Source organism: Gadus chalcogrammus, chromosome 4, assembly GCF_026213295.1.
Source record: "Gadus chalcogrammus isolate NIFS_2021 chromosome 4, NIFS_Gcha_1.0, whole genome shotgun sequence".
Taxonomy (NCBI): domain Eukaryota; kingdom Metazoa; phylum Chordata; class Actinopteri; order Gadiformes; family Gadidae; genus Gadus; species Gadus chalcogrammus.
The window spans coordinates 29,900,223-29,917,117 of NC_079415.1; the positions used below are offsets into that span (position 1 = coordinate 29,900,223).

Genomic DNA, 16,895 nt, shown 5'->3' on the forward strand with positions numbered 1-16,895 from the left:
TATAGATGTTTCGTCATGGGACAATAATAAGGTGTCCTTATTATTAGCATTAGAATTGATATTCATAAATTCAAGCTGAATAGGAAATAAACATTACAGTTCAAATCTCCGTGGAATCAATATGACATTTTCTGATTTTTTTTTTACTTGTTGGAAATTTTGGTCATTGTTTGTTGAAACTCCCCCCGGGGAGAGGTTCCCCTCAACGCCCGCTTTAGTCCTCGAGGAGGCCCCTGGGTTGACTCACCACCAGGGGGGCTTCCATCAGCCGCAGGAACCCGTGGAGGTCCAGGGTGGACAGGGGCCGCCTCATGGGGGTCCTGGGGCAGCGGGGGTCGGGGGCCCCCGAGCCGGCCGGGCCCTGGAGGAGCCGGCAGTGGAGGAACCAGACCCCCGCTGTGCGGCCCGGGTCCATGCTGGGGGGGGGGGGGGGGGGACAGAGTAGGAATTCTTTACTAATTCATTTGTATTCATTATTTTTTATTAACGTTTTTTTTTTTTTTTTTTTTTTTGCGTTCATTAGTTCATCGAAATTGCGACTTGGCCCTCTGCAAACAGCTTATCGTGAAACGCAAAATTAAATGCAAATTGATAAATTAATAACAGTGGATTTTGATTGCATTATTACATTGCTATGAATAATCTCAGGCACAACAAAGGGCAAAATAAACGCAATTTACTATTATTTTCATAATAATAAGACAACCTTGTTAACATTATGAAAGAAATGACGGGATGGGGAGTGAGGGAGATGAAATAACCACTATCACTATTCTAAAGAAAATAAGCTCTAGTGGTCATTTGATTCCTGAACTGGGTCCAAGGCTGACCCGGTCCAAACCAGCGCTAGGCTGGTTGAGTAAACAATGGTCGGGTGCTCCTCGTTTGACTATGGGCGTGTTGTAAACAGACCGGTTACCCCAGCTGCTCCAGTAGGGGTCCCCCGGTAGTGAGGACGAACTGGTGCTTGGCTCCGTACACAAACACCGTCTCCATCAGCGAGCGGTGCTCTGGGGAGACAACACCTTTAGCCTCCAGGGGTTTAAACCACCAGAACCATCCCTCTGGCGGGAGCAGAGAGCTCCAAGGGTTTAAAATAGGATATCACATTTCTAACAGACAAGAGATACCGATAAATAGACAGACGGACAGAAAGAGAGTGACAGGCAGACAGACAGAAAGAGAGTGACAGGCAGACAGACAGAAAGAGAGTGACAGGCAGACAGACAGAAAGAGAGTGACAGGCAGACAGACAGAAAGAGAGTGACAGGCAGACAGACAGAAAGAGAGTGACAGGCAGACAGACAGAAAGAGAGTGACAGGCAGACAGACAGAAAGAGAGTGACAGGCAGACAGACAGAAAGAGAGTGACAGGCAGACAGACAGAAAGAGAGTGACAGGCAGACAGACAGAAAGAGAGTGACAGGCAGACAGACAGAAAGAGAGTGACAGGCAGACAGACAGAAAGAGAGTGACAGGCAGACAGACAGAAAGAGAGTGACAGACAGACAGACAGAGAGTGACAGACAGACAGACAGACAGACAGACACAGACAGAAAGAGAGAGAGACAGGCAGACAGAGAGTTAGAAAGATAGATAGACAGACACAGACAGACAGACAGACAGACAGACAGACAGACAGACAGACAGACAGACAGACAGACAGACAGACAGACAGACAGAGAGTGGGATGGATGGATGGATGGATGGATGGATGGATGGATGGATGGATGGATGGATGGATGGATGGATGGATAGATAGAGACAGAAAGAGAGTGAGACAGCAGACAGAGAGATAGATAGACAGAAAGAGTCAGAAAGAGAGACAGACAGACAGACAGATGGATAGACAGACAGAGGGAGGCAGACGGCGAGACAGACAGAATCAATCAGAAAGACAAAGAGCATCACAGGGAGGAAACAAACTTCACTCTCCCCCTCCATCTCGCTCCACCCTAACCCGACACTCACCCTGCGTGCCCAGCATCTGGACGTAGGCCAGCACCACGTCGCTCCTCCCCCACGCCGCACGCTCCAGGGCCTGCAGGTCGGCCACGGACTGGGCGTAGCGCACCTCGTCAAACAGGACGCCACTAGAGAGAGAGAGAGAGAGAGAGAGAGAGAGAGAAGGAGCGAGACAGAGAGAGACAGACACAGAGACAGAGACAGAGACAGAGAGAGAGAGAGAGAGAGAGAGAGAGCGCAATCATGCTGAAAGTAATAGTTTAATCTTTAATGGGCGATCATGCCTAATGTAATAATTCAACCTTTAATGTGCTGTAATTCTTAAGGTAATAGTTGAAGACGGACAGAGACAGACAGCTTGGCCCCCCTAGTAGTTTGAGTCAACTATCGCAAAAAACATGGTGTATTTATTTTCCGCACCTGTGATTCCCACCACTAGGGGGATATGTGAGTCATGTAACAGGTTTTCTGAAGGATGTGTTAATAAACTCCGATATCTGGTGTAAACACAAAGCTTAAAAAACATACTGAAGAGTCACGAGAACAGAAACACAGTATCAGATAGACCTAAGCTGTGATGTGTGTTGGTTCAAAGACAGTGAAAACCACAAACCAGCGTTCGACGGTAACATTAACCTGTTATAATAATTGAAAGGTCTGAAGTCAAACGTGAGTTCAGGGTACAAACGTGAGTTCGGGAGTACAAACGTGAGTTTGGGAGCAAAAACGTGAGTTCATGAGAAATTGTTTTCTGTTGACCAGCGCACTTACAACAAGACGTGAGCCACAATGGCGTTGATGTCGAACACCGAGTCCACGTCAAAGCTCTTCAGAAGCTCAGCGTTCCTGAGGGAAACACACCACCACAACAAAAGACATTTATCTCAAAGGCAACATTCCCAAGAAATGTATCTGCAGGCATGACATTGAGGGGGAAGACATAGCTTCACCTGACCTGTACCCGTGTTTCATGCAGACGTACCTGAACAGGTAGACCTTCTTCAGCAGCCGCTCTCCAGTGCAGAACTTGGCCGGCTGCCCCAGGCTGCAGTTCACCTGGACAGTGGGAACAAGATCTCAATATGGAGCTATAGCTGGATGTCTATTTCACCTCACAAACTTTTGTTCTCTTGTTTCTGTCCATCTCACTGAAGTTAGATTTTTTTTTTTATCCATTTAGTATTTGATTGTGTGTGTGTGTGTGTGTGTGTGTGTGTGTGTGTGTGTGTGTGTGTGTGTGTGTGTGTGTGTGTGTGTGTGTGTGTGTGTGTGTGTGTGTGTGTGTGTGTGTGTGTGTGTGACTAATAATTTGACTAATTTCCTTCCAATCCAGTCTCCAATTCACTGAATATTATCCAAAGCAAACACTAACCTAGGAGATGGAAAATCACTTGTTTAAAAAACAACCAAACCCCTGTTAACAGCCAATTATCTAATTCCTGTTCCTGTGCTCATTTGATTGAGTTAGACCCATTTATTACCCGGGAGATCAACGTGCCGTGACTCGAGTTATATTAGGCTCTTATCTGGTTGAATAAATAAGAGAGAGAGGGATAACCGTTCATCTGGGGTGTCGTTACGGTGTATTAAAACCCGTCTCTGTGTTGTCTTCTGCTGCATAAAGTGCATGGATAGCAAACCCGTCGTCTCCATCTTGATTAGAAATTGGATCACATCGTGTTTACGCCAGCGTCAGCATGATCGGTAGAACACCGTTTCTAATCCTTGTGGGCATTAGGAAGATCACGAGAGCTCTTAGTTACCTTGCCAACCACTATCCCATAATCCTGCAGGGCCTCCGCGGACTTGTCTAGCTGGACTAGGAAGAGGGAGACGGTGGGGGAGACTAGGGAAAGAGGGGCAGAGAGAAGGGGGATACACTTTTACAATGTCTTTAGCTCTCACAAACACAATTTAGTCATTGATAAATGTATTTTATGCAAAGCCACTCGGTTTAGATAAACCCAATATATGAGAGGGGATTTGAACCCTTTTCATCTTTGTCTATGGTTACAACCCAGAACTAGGGCTGCTCGATAATGGAAAAAAATCAGAATCACGATTATTTTGGTCAATATTGAAATCACGATTATTCAAACGATTATTTTTGAGTTTGAAAACATGATGTATTTATTCATCATGTCTCTCCCAAAAAGAACGTTTTAACAGAAATTTCAAATTTCAAAAAGAAAATATTGAAATCTAAATGAATACACAGATATGTATCCAGCTGTGCTGCCCTTTCTATAAAACATTAAATAAAAAATAAATTAAAATTAAAAATAAATTAAAAAATGTATTGCCATGAAATTCATAATGTACATTGCTATGGTAGTTTCAAAATAAAACATATAACCATAACAATCTAAATTTAGTAGAGATGGAAAAGTTGAGCAATGTGAAAAACTTTGTGCGTGTGCGTGTGTGTTATAAGCGGGTTTAACTAATAGTGCGTGTGTCTCCGTTAGTGCGTGTGTCCAAGCGCGTGCGTGTGCCAATTCAGCCACTTACCCCGATGCCCAAAGTACACAAACATAGTGCTCCCGGACTGCAGCTTCTCAGAGAAGCCCTCAGCGGAGTATTCGACCAGATGTGATCCGTTCTGCACATCGCAGCGTCCGGACTCCGTCCAGAGCCACAGCACCGCGGCCAGCATCGAAACCCACACCATGGCGACCAGCGCTTCTTAGTTAATCTACTATTTTAAGAGTTATGAGGAGATTGTTGGTGCGGGTGGGGAGCACCACATATTCTTCGGTACTATTCCGAGGAACATTCATTTGGGTCAATTGTGTGGCATTTTCATAACCCCCAGTACCACTCAGCTATGTGTACTACGAACATGCATCGACACACCTTGAGTGTATAATGTATACAACATCGCTAATTAAACCGTTCTTTAGAAGAGCTGTGTGTTTGTATGTAGTACGACAACAGTTCCCTTCCCCCGTGTGCTGCTTCCTGTTTCTAAAATCCACTGGATTGCAGGAACCAATGAGGTCCACGGGATTTGTAGGCAAAAAAACACGACCAATCACAGGTTCATACGGGTGGGGCTTCTACATCTGACATCATCTTGAACCAATCCGGGCACATATCGCTGGGGGCTGGGCCGGTGTTGTGCCAGTGAGCGACCAGTTTGATAAAGTGGGCGTCATGGGAGTACGCCTGGGATACCACTGCGGAAACTGAGTCGACTCCGTGGCTCTGGACGTCGTCGTTCACACGGAGAGGAGACGGCGTAGGAGCCAAGATGGCGCTCTATGCAGCGCCAGTTTCCTGTTCATTGGAGGACACAAGGGGGCGGGTCTTAAACGGCATCGCAGCTGATCATGGTTTTTTCCTCTCAAGTTGTTTTCTTGCAGAGAGCAGCTTTGCAGAGATTTTTAATGGCTCTGTCTCTGTTAGCAGAAGACCTTTTATTGTGTGTGTATGTGTGCGTGTCTTGTCCATCTGTTTACATGCCGTGTTCCTTTAAAGCCTCGCATTTGAGAACAACTTCTGTTCATAGTGGGATTTTCTTCAAAATGAACTGTTTTTAGGACAAATGTCCTGGACTATCACTGGATCTAATTTGTTTTTAATCAACCATCAAATTAACTGCGCGTCTTTCCAAGTTTGATGTCCTATGATCGTTCGTGTCTCTATTCTCTACATCCGTCACATCGCCTTCGCATTGTTTTTTAGTTATTAATTTGTAGACCTCAAGATGTTTTCGCACGAAAAGGAGGTTAGTGCTATAGGCTTTACCTCCACAGCCGAGTCCCCCGGGCAGCTGGTGCGACCTGACATCTCCCCGACCCTGGAGCTCGCTCTCACCATCGTGTACACCCTCCTCTACACCTTTCTGTTTGTTTTCGTGTACGTCCAGCTGTGGCTCATCCTGCACCACGGACACAAGCGCTTCAGCTACCAGAGTGTGTTGCTCTTCCTGTGCCTGCTGTGGGCTGCGTTGAGAACAACGCTGTTCTCCTTCTACTTTGAGAACGTCGCCCAGGCCAACCGCCTGCAGCCCTTTCCCTACTGGCTGCTATACTGCTGCCCGGTGTGTCTACAGTTCTTCACGCTGTGTCTGCTCAATCTGTACTTCACGCAGGTAAGAATGTTTCTGTTGGTAGTGGTGGTGGTTTGGGTGGGGGTGGTGGTGGTGGTGGTGGTTTCGATGGTAGTGGTGTTGGTGGTGGTGATTGTGTTGGTGGTTCTGATGATGGTGGTGGGGGTGGTGATGGGGTTCTGGTGGTGACGGGTCTCTGGTGGTGTTGATGGTGCTGGTGTGGGTGGTGCTGGTGCTAGTGGTGGGGTTCTGGAGGTGGTGGTGCTGATGATGGTGGTGCTGATGGTGGTGGGTGTTTGGTAGGTACACCGGGCCTCTGTGTGACCTGATTTCTTAACGAAGGCGAAGAAGAGAGAAAGCGCTGACGGTGCGTTATCCAACCCATTGTGTACAGTGGCGTCGCCGTCGTTTCAATGAGGGCTTGATTACAGCGCGCCCCTCGGGTCAAGAGCTCCACTAGGCCCACACGTTCATCCGGTTCAGCCGATTGTTTGTTCTTCATGCAGGCCTGTTTATGTGGATTCATATCTAACCTGAGGGAAACTGTCACCGAACCTGATGTTTAGATAGTTCCCAAACCTCTATAAAGTGGTCTATTGATTATTAACATTGATCAATACAAAATTGAGGGGGGGGGGGGGGGGCGTGGTGGACTTCTTGATTGCGGGTTCCGGATAGGGAAGGGGGGCGTGTTCGCGTGGTACGCTTTTCATATGCACTTGTATTCTGCCGTTAATATTACAAGCCCTGTCAGGCCTGCATCAGGTGCGTGTTTGTTTAACATGGGAACGGTCCGAGTCCAACACGCGTCCAGTCGCAGTTGAATACTGTGGAAAAGACGTGTGGACTTTATAGAGGGCCTGGCGAGCCACTGCAGAAATAAACAAAGAGAGATATAATCTCCTGTTTATTTCTTCCTGTGCTGTTCACTCCTTTTCCTCATTAATGAAATTTGATTATACCGTGGATTATGACTCACAATGTTGCCCCTATCTCTGTGCTGTCCAATCGTTGAATGGAGAGATTGTGAATGGGCCACTCTGTGTAGGCCTATAAATTCAGTAATCAGCCTACCCATCAGGGCTACACATTATAAGCCTATCCGTACAGTAATAGGCCTACATATACAGTAATAGTAGGCCTACACATAGGCCTAGTGTAATGTATCTAAACACACAGAAATAAGCCTACACATACAAGTCGACCCATACAATAGGACAGGCCCTACCCATATAGTAATATGCCTGGATGCAGTAATAGCTATATACTTACACCAATAGGCCTATTCATACATGAATTGGCCTACACATACTGTAATGTATCTTGACACACAGAAGTAAGCCTACACATACAGTAATAGTAAGCGCACACAAAGTAATAGGCCTATACTCGTACAGTAATAGTAGGACTACACATACTATAGTATGTGTAGTCGTACTATTACTGTATGAGTGTAGGCCTCCCAATTTCCAGTGGCCTACCCTGCTGCTAAGAGTATTGCATTTCCTGTGTGTGTGTGTGTGTGTGTGTGTGTGTGTGTGTGTGTGTGTGTGTGTGTGTGTGTGTGTGTGTGTGTGTGTGTGTGTGTGTGTGTGTGTGTGTGTGTGTGTGCACACACAGTGTGTGTACTTATAGAAACAAAAACATAATAAGTTGCAACATGATATTACGACATATCTGTAGCCTGTAGCTGTTGTGTGTTCATATTTTCTGTTATGGACAACGGTGAAGGCTAGCCTAGGCTAATGCTAGCTATGCCACCAAGACATCCAACATACCTTTGGAATTAATCCTGCCATCTTGAAAGATGAGTTAATAAAGGAAATCCCCATTGATTTGACTTGTGAAGAAAATTCCCATCACTTTCACTTGTGAACAAAAAACTTGATTTCACTTGTGTACTAAGTCTACATTGATGGCACTTGTAAACCAAGTCATCATTGGTTTAAGTTGACAGCGTGTGTCAACAACATTGTATAATTAAAATGGTGGCCAAACAAGCCTCATGGCAGGTCAGCAAAAAGTGTTGACGTAATAATATTGCCTGTTTCATTATTAGAACAAGCCAACATGTGTCGGACGCTGAAGAAAATGCCTGAAATATTGGTGAATCTTAAGAGTTCCTCTCTCTCTCAAGCCTGGATGCCGAATCAGAACTCCCGGAGAACAAGTCACCGTTGAGTCCGGTAACACACATGTTTACAATTGTGTGTGTGTGTGTGTGTGTGTGTGTGTGTGTGTGTGTGTGTGTGTGTGTGTGTGTGTGTGTGTGTGTGTGTGTGTGTGTGTGTGTGTGTGTGTGTGTGTGTGTGTGTGTGTGTGTGTGTGTGTCAAATCAGCTGGTCTCAGAAAAGCTGAATATATTTGTGGTGGATTTTAAATCGAAGAAAAGTCCTGCCCACATGTTGAATATGTTTGGTATGTTTTGAGTGCTTGTCTGTCGTGCGCGTATGAGAAGAGAGCTCACTGTAAGAGTCGTTGTGTGTGTGAGAATCTGAGGTGTGTGCGTTTGTATTTTGAGATGGGGGTCAGCTGGTCGTTCACAGTTGCATAACAACTGCCCCTTCAGAATATCAGAGAGCATCTTGAATGTTGAATGTCACACACACACACACACACAAACACACTTGGGACCATCGCATGCTAAAGTCACCCCTTGTGTGATTTTGACTAAAGTGTTGTAAGGGCTGAATCACTTCCCGGAAAATGATGTATTAGAAAAGCGGAAGCTTTTATTTTGAAGTGTGACGGGACACTGCTGCTGGGTCATGTGACTGGCGAGTCTACGCCTTTTGTAAATCAGCTGACCTACTGGACAGCGAGATGTGGAAAAAGTGTTGACACACACACACACACACACACACACACACACACACACACACACACACACACACACACACGCCCGTTCATGTGTGCATACATAATGTATTCAGGCAAGCATGAGCTTTGACGAATAAAGTGAGACTTTGTTCAGTTTGAAAAGTGAATTCTGGCCTATTAACCATTTAATATTTGTATTTTATAGGACATATGTGGGGGATTTAAATAGAACAATGATGAATGTTACATTAACACAAATATCAGTGTAAGCCGAAGGGGGGATAGCAAAGTACATGGATACATGTATACATATACAAATCAGAGGCATTATAGTCACAGCCACAACTCAAAGTGCGACAGTAGCTATAGCAACGAAAGTAAATGTTGCCCATACCCATTAATGGATTTTCTTTCTGCGCCACACTTATTTTTAATGTCAACTGGTGCATTTCACAGCAATCGTTAATTATGGCAAATACAAGCATTTGCCATAATTTACATTGATAACAACACACACACACACACGCGCACACACACACACACACACGCACTGATGAGTCAGGCGTGACTGTTTGTGCTCGTTAAGTCTTTAGCAGCGTCCCCTCGGCCTCCCACCTCCTCCATCAGAGCGACTGCGATGTGAATAAAACATGGCCACCCCCGGGTCATTTGGAGTTTTGTCTCGGTACGTTCAGTGGAAGCTGCAGCTCCTCCTCGCAGCGCTGCAAGCGGGATTCATTCCGTTCAACAAGTCAACAACAGCACACGTTTGATGTGAATTCCAAGGAGGCGCTACAGTTTCTTTCTTTTAGATGTTTGTCGTGTCACCAGGTAATAAAGCGACCCCTTTTCGAAGGGACATTGACACACATACAGTGGGTAAACAAAGCCGGCAGGCCCACTGCTTTTGTGGGTTTAGATGTTTCTGTTTGTTCTCATCACAGCATGTGAAAGGCCGCTGATACCAGAGCTGCGAGTGTGACCGTATGAATGTTTTCCTTATTGCACTACCCCTAATTACCCGTCAACCCGTTCCGTTATCATCTCAAAAACATTCTCTAAGAGTCCGCTGTTGTTCTTAATAATGATCATTCATAATATATTCCGTTGCCTCGTGCGCAACGAGACCCTGACTCAAAACAGCCCTCTGTTCTTGATCGAAGAAACAATTATGGGTGTGACACAACGCACACACTGACAAGTCACTTTCGGTACTCCCAAATGACCGTCATTAGCAGACCAATCATGCCGTGGCGGTTGATTGCCTACGTCAGAATCCTCATCTCGCTGTCTTCAGACAAGTCGTTAGCTGTTTGTCCATCTATTCTTGTATTCATAAACATTTTCCATTAAAACGCTAAACTCCACGTCGTCATGGAGTTTAACTCCACGTCGTCATGGATTACCGTTTGGAGATGTCTTTAGGGAGGCTGTCGGATGTGGAACGATTGATCAGTGGTCCAGAGGAGGTTAGAGGTCAAGGTTCCTTGACGGATACAGGAAAAGGGTACAAGTTTAAAACTTAAGGGGATCGGCTGTGAAGCGTTGCCGGCACCAACCCGGCTCTGAGTTCACACAGTGACACACCCCAAGATGAACGTAGAAGGGACACCTCTGTCAGGTCGGACCACGTGCCACTGCTGGACACACACGCTAGCACACGCACACATGCACACTCAGATCTACGCACACAGTATCATGTCTGCGTAGTGTCATGCGGTCAACCTCAAATGGGGATTTTCAAGCCTTGTTGGTGGTGAAGGGATTATAAATTCACAGTTTTTGTTTTATGTACTGCCCAGTGATCCCAAGTTTCAACCTTTTCAACCTCAAGTTTGAAGTGTTCTTTCTTTCTTTGGTGTTCATGTAACTTAAAATTAAACTCCATAAATAACAGCAGTGTGAAACTTGGGCCAAAGGTTTTCACATAAATTTGCTATTATTCTGATGCTTCTCTTCTCTTCTTCTCTCTCTCTCTCTCTCTCTCTCTCTCTCTCTCTCTCTCTCTCTCTCTCTCTTTGTGTCTCTCTCTTGGACCATTGCTCTCTCTCTCTCTCTCTCTCTCTCTCTCTCTCTCTCCCTCTCTGTGTCTCTCTCTTGGACCATTGCTCTCTCTCCCTCTGTATCTGTCTCTCTCTCTCTTCCTCTGTCTCTCTCTCTTTCTCTCTGTCTCTAGGTGATGTTCAAGGCTAAAGCAAAGTATTCCCCAGAACTCACCAAGTATAAGTAAGTAGTTTGGGTGACTTTTTTTTTCATCTCTGGTCGCCCTGTTCTGTCGGCCAACATAGTTGTGGTTGAAAATGAGCAGCTGTATTTCCTATACTTGGCATTTATTACGTTGTTGTGATGTTTTCAACATGTGTCCCGCGTTGACGACATGAAACGGAATTCGAATTTAATGCTAGGTTTACTCACCGGTATTATTGACATATTCTTGAAGTATCAATACTATAACATTGAAATATTTGACTTCACTACACTTTTTTGGAATACTTTCAAATCACGAGTACTTTAACGGTAATAAAGGACATCATCTCCCTCTCTTCCCTCTCTCTCTGTCTCTCGCCCCGTCTGCGGCATCGAACAGGGTCCCCCTGCGGCTGGTCTTCCTGTGCCTCAGCGTGCTGTTCCTGGTGGTGAACCTGACCTGTGCGCTGATGATTCAGAGCGCCGAGCAGCTCGCCGACCCCGCCAGGTGAGCGGTCCGCACAGTGAACCGTAAACTAACAGTTCTACCACATGTTAAAGGATATTGTATAATTATGAACCTAAATAAATAATACATTGATAAATAATAGTTCATATTTTTTTTGGCATTGTAAAATGAATGAATAACGTGACATTAAAGAGTGACCATTTAAATGAATCAAAGTTTAGGAAAAACGTAGGGTGTGCCTACAGGCCTACGGTTACACCGTGTCAATCTTTGGGGGGGGGGATTCATGGCAGCAGGTGACATCACTTAACGCTAATCTAGGCCAGGATGGGAAGCAGCCCAAGATTGAGCCGGTCGGTCTCATGTATCACGGTCAGTCTGGCCTGCTCCGTGGGAATCTCAACCTCGTCCCCAAACGCCCTCCTCTCACCACAGAACGCCAGGAGCGGGCTGCTCAGAATGAGCGCTACTGGTGGTGAGACAGGGCGGGACTTCCAGTTCCATGGATTTAGCGGCGAGAGAGAGGGCGGGACTTCCAGGTCCATGGATATAACGGCGAGAGAGAGGGCGGGACGTTCTGTTCAATGGATATAGTGTTGAGAGAGAGGGCGGGACTTCCAGTTCCATGGATTTAGATACGTGAGAGAGGGCGGGACGTTCAGTTCCATGGATTTAGATACGTGAGAGAGGGCGGGACGTTCAGTTCCATGGATTTAGCGATGAAAGAGAGGGCGGGACTTCCACTTACATGGATCTAGGGGCGAGAGAGAGGGCGGGACTCTGGTTAGAATGTTTTGGATATTGCTTTGTCCATTTTTTCTTTGTAAAAAAATAGATAAGGTAAGGAAAAAAAAAAAGAAGGAAATTTGTGTTTGGTTGATTATTTCTCTGTGGTAAGAATGCTTTTTGGAAATAAATCTTATACTGTTGGAAAGCCTGTATAATTCCCTTTCAAATGGTGCCCCATTTGTTAGGAACATGCATTTGTGAGATGAGCAGCAGAGCTGAGTATGTGGGTTGCGCCCATGAACAATTTGCCAAATCTTCTCTGCCAATGCCAAACAGCTTATTCTGCCATTGACTCGTTTGGTTTTTGTTTGATTCGATGATTGAGGTTTGAAGAAACAAGACATATTGGCAATTTAACAATTTATTCATTTCACAAACAGGAGCCTCAGTAGCGTGTGGAAGAACCATACACAGCCACACCAGCCTGGCACCTCCTCCTCATGCTGGTCACCAGCCTGGTCACACACTGCTGTGGGATGGCATCCCATTCTTCAACCAGCATTTGTCGCAAGTCAGCCAACGTGGTTGTGTTGGTCCCTCTGGCACGAACAGCACGCCCAAGCTGATCCCACAAGTGTTCAATGGGGTTGAGGTCAGGACTGCTATCAGGCCATTCCATCCTCAACCCCCACATTCTGGAGGTAGTCTCTGATAAACCCCGCCCTGTGGGGGCGAGCGTTGTCATCTTGGAGGATCGAGTTCGGTCCCAGACTGTGGAGACATGGGATTGCCACTGGTTGCAGAATCTCATCTCTAATATCTCTCTGCATTGAGATTGCCTCCAATGATGACGAGCCTCGTTTTTCCAGTGAGGGAGATGCTTGGTTTTGCGGAACACCAGCTCGAAGTTGCCCTATCGCAAGGGATCTTCTATCCATTCTATCTATCCAGATCAGTCAAACGCGGCATGCCGATTCTTGGAGCAGACACTTACTGACTGGGGGTACCAGAAGCTCAAAACAAGTGTCAATAGCAACAGCAAAATAAGCTGTTTGAAGATATGGCAAATTTTATTGCCAAAAAGCATTGTTACCACAGAGAAATAATCGACCAAACACAAATTTCCTTACTTTTTAAGTTTATATATTCATTCTTGTTTTGTTGTCGTTCCGCCGTTTGCTCCGGGGACTATTAACCTAACGCGCGCGTGTGTGTGTGTGTGTGTCTCCCCCAGTGCGGGGGGGGTCCGGCGGGCGGTCCTGGCCCGGGTCCTGGTCAACGACAGCCTGTTCGTGCTGTGCGCCGTCTCGCTCTCCGTCTGCATCTTCAGGATCGCCAAGATGTCCTCGGCCAACGTCTACCTGGAGTCCAAGGTGATACAACACACACACACACACTGTGGCAACCCGCTACCCAAATGAGCCGGGTTCCACGGATAAACGACACGTTTATGTGCGGGACAAGCCATCCAAGGCATTTATTATACAACTTAAACCACACACGAAGGAGACGCGGTCTCTAGGGCCTCCGTGGGCCTCTAGCTGCTCGTGGACCCGAGCGCTTCCTTCTTCCTAGCTCTCCCGTGCGTGCCGTGCTGTCCAAATGTCACTCCTTTTATATGGCCTCCTCGGCTTTCGGCCAGGTGTCCCCCAATCACACTGATTGGGGAGGCGAAAGGGCTGCTCTCGATCGCCGTCTGGTGGGTGACGGCGGTACACTCCGTCCAGGACCAACCCTCGGGCTGGTCCGGGCCGAGGCTTACCGGGCGGGATGCCACAACACACACACACACACACACACACACACACACACACACACACACACACACACACACACACACACACACACACACACACACACACACACACACACACACACACACACACACACACACACACGTAGACACAAAAACACCCACACACACACACCCACACACACGGACATACATGCACGGACGGACGCACACATACACACACACACACACACACACACACGGCACACACCACACACACACACACACGCACACACACATAAGGACACACTTAGTCATTTAGTCATTTTCAAATGACTAAATGTGTTTTCAGCTATTTATTTATTTTAATATGTGGCAATGTTACCATACCAGTGGATATCCCATTGTCAAAGTGCTCTCTGAATTCAGAAGACCAGTGCAGCTCAACAAAGAACGTTCCGGGCTAGACCTAGATCATCACAAATCAACAAAAGTGCACAAGTCAGCCGGACGACAGGGCTCTTTTTTTTGACAGTCTTTGCCTCCACCTCCTCCCTGCCTCCTCTTCCTCCTTCTCCCCACCACCTCCTCCTCCTCCTTCTCTTCCTCCTCCTCCTCTTCCCCCCTCCTCCTCCCCTCCTCCTCCCCCACCACCTCCTCCGCTGCCTCTTCCTCCTCCCCCCCTCCTCCCCTTCTCCTCCTCCCTCCTCTCCCTCCCCCCCTCCTCCCCTCCTCCTCCTCCCCCCCTCCCCTCCTCCTCCTCCCCCTCCACCCCCCTCCTCCCCTCCTCCCCCCCTCCTCCCCTCCTCCCCTCCTCCTCCTTCTCCCCCCCCCCCCCCTCCTCCCCCCCCTCCTCCCTCCTCTCCCCCCCCCTCCCCCTGCCCCCTTCAGGGCACTTCGGTGAGACAGGCCACGGCCATCGGCTCTCTGATCATCCTGCTGTTCACGTCCAGGGCCTGCTACAACCTGGCGGTGGTGGCGCTGGCCCCTGAGGGGCCCGCCACCCCCTTCAGCTACGGCTGGTTCAGCGTCTCCGATCAGGTAACCATGACGACAACCGCCATGCCGTCTTTATTTTGAATGCCTCAATTGTTTTGGCCTCAATGGCAGACGGAATAAAAGCACTTGGAAGGATACTGAATATGTTCTGTGATTTCGACTTTTTTCATTCTTTTTTTGTGTGCTTTAACAAAATTATTATGTTTACATTTTGGGTAAAAGTTAATAACTAGAATCAGTTGGCCTGTGTCATCAGACGGTAACCCAGCAACCGTGTGTCAATTGTTATCGATTGGAATAAACAGTCTTTATATGGACTTACTATAGTGCTGTCAAGCGATTAAAATATTTAATCGCAATTAATCGCATTAATGTCATAGTTAACTCACGTAATCGCAATTTTTTTTCGATGCTAAATATCCCTTGATTTCTTTGTCCCATTAATTTTTCTCATTTTAATGCTCTTATCAACATGGAGAAGTGCATCGGCTTGCCTAGTGCAAATGTTTTTTTATTGATAACAACATTGGCTTATACTGATCAAAACAGGACGATACAAAAAAAAGCCTATAGTGCAATTAAACGATGAACATACAAAGATACTGCCTTGAACATAGCAGTCAGGCTACTGCTTCTTTGTTTTGAGCCAAAGAAAAAAATAATTGGTTTGCGTTAACGCCGTTATTAACGCGTTTAACTGACAGCACCAATAAATGCCTTTTTGGAAACGTCTTAATTTAATGTTTCTGTAGTATCAATAGTCCAGAAATTACTTACGCACTCATATCCAGTCGTAGGAAATATACGCTTTATTCTGAGTAACTTGTTTCAGACAAGCAGTTATTGTCTGCTATGTTCGGCTTTCACCGGCAAATATACTAGCCTCTTCATGACAAAATGTCAATGGTGTAATATGACTATGACTTTGTCTTTGTCAAATATGTTTGTCGTCATTTCTGTAAACTGCTAACTGCCGACAAATGTTTCAGATTTCTGACACATATATGTACCGTTCACTTTGGTTTTCTCTGTGTTAGAATTTCTCTGTGTTAGAATACACACACGTACACGTAGTGTGTGTGTGTGTGTGGCGGGGGGGGGGGAGGGGGGGGGGGGGTGTGCGTGTGTGTGTGTGTGGTGTTTGTGTGTGTATGAGACATCATCCTAGGAGATTTGTTGAAGTAATGCTTAGTAGAGTAAAGGGCTTTGTCTGTCTATAAATAATCGTGTGTGTGTGTAGTCTGCATATGTTGGGTGGGGTGTGTGTATGTGTGTGGACTGCATATGTTGTGGTGTGTGTGTGATTATGTGTAGTCTGCACTGTGGGGTAGGGGTGTAAGTGTGTGTGGATGGTGTTGACCTACATCAGGGCTCAGCCTTACAGACAGACAGCCAAGTCCAAAGGGCTCCATGGAGACCAGTATGTGTGTGTGTGTGTGTGTGTGTGTGTGTGTGTGTGTGTGTGTGTGTGTGTGTGTGTGTGTGTGTGTGTGTGTGTGTGTGTGTGTGTGTGTGTGTGTGTGTGTGTGTGTGTGTGTGTGTGTGTGCGCGCGCAAGTGAAACTGTGTTCCAACCAGGACAGCCACAGAGACTCTGTTGCTATACCTTCACACTGAATACATTTAAACGTTTTCATGCACTTGTTCAATCATTCAAGTATCCGCTAAGTCATGTATTTATAAATAAATTCATATATTTATGTTTCATTGAAAGAACAATCATGGAGCAGGATTCCAATACGGGCTCTGACTCTGTCTTTACAACATATCCGGTAATTCATTGTGTGTTTGTTTTAATCCAGGGCTGTGTTTACGTTCAGTAGGTCAAGTCATGCTTGACCTACTGGAAACCTTATATCCACACACACCACAACACATGAATGTCCATTATTAAATAAACATGTCTTTGTCTTTAACTCACTTTTTCGTGTGGATCCACAC

General features: G+C 46.3%; 2 protein-coding genes across 2 annotated transcripts in view; one reads left to right on the top strand and one right to left on the bottom strand.

Moving 5' to 3' along the window:
- The window catches only part of txndc16 (thioredoxin domain containing 16), an 18,674-nt gene extending 12,640 nt beyond the window's left edge, over window positions 1-6,034 (bottom strand). The window contains exons 1-8 of the mRNA XM_056588407.1: window positions 5,716-6,034; window positions 4,477-5,244; window positions 3,729-3,811; window positions 2,948-3,021; window positions 2,737-2,811; window positions 1,972-2,093; window positions 920-1,010; window positions 248-416 (exon numbers count right to left, since the gene is read on the bottom strand). Coding sequence (XP_056444382.1) covers window positions 248-416; window positions 920-1,010; window positions 1,972-2,093; window positions 2,737-2,811; window positions 2,948-3,021; window positions 3,729-3,811; window positions 4,477-4,636 — 774 coding nt within the window. The 5' untranslated portion in view covers window positions 4,637-5,244; window positions 5,716-6,034. The remainder of the gene's footprint in view (window positions 1-247; window positions 417-919; window positions 1,011-1,971; window positions 2,094-2,736; window positions 2,812-2,947; window positions 3,022-3,728; window positions 3,812-4,476; window positions 5,245-5,715) is intronic.
- Window positions 5,177-16,895, top strand: part of gpr137c (G protein-coupled receptor 137c) — a 16,991-nt gene continuing 5,272 nt past the window's right edge. The window contains exons 1-5 of the mRNA XM_056587824.1: window positions 5,177-6,061; window positions 11,016-11,065; window positions 11,427-11,534; window positions 13,459-13,597; window positions 14,848-14,997. Of these exons, the coding sequence (XP_056443799.1) occupies window positions 5,675-6,061; window positions 11,016-11,065; window positions 11,427-11,534; window positions 13,459-13,597; window positions 14,848-14,997 (834 nt within the window). The 5' untranslated portion in view covers window positions 5,177-5,674. The remainder of the gene's footprint in view (window positions 6,062-11,015; window positions 11,066-11,426; window positions 11,535-13,458; window positions 13,598-14,847; window positions 14,998-16,895) is intronic.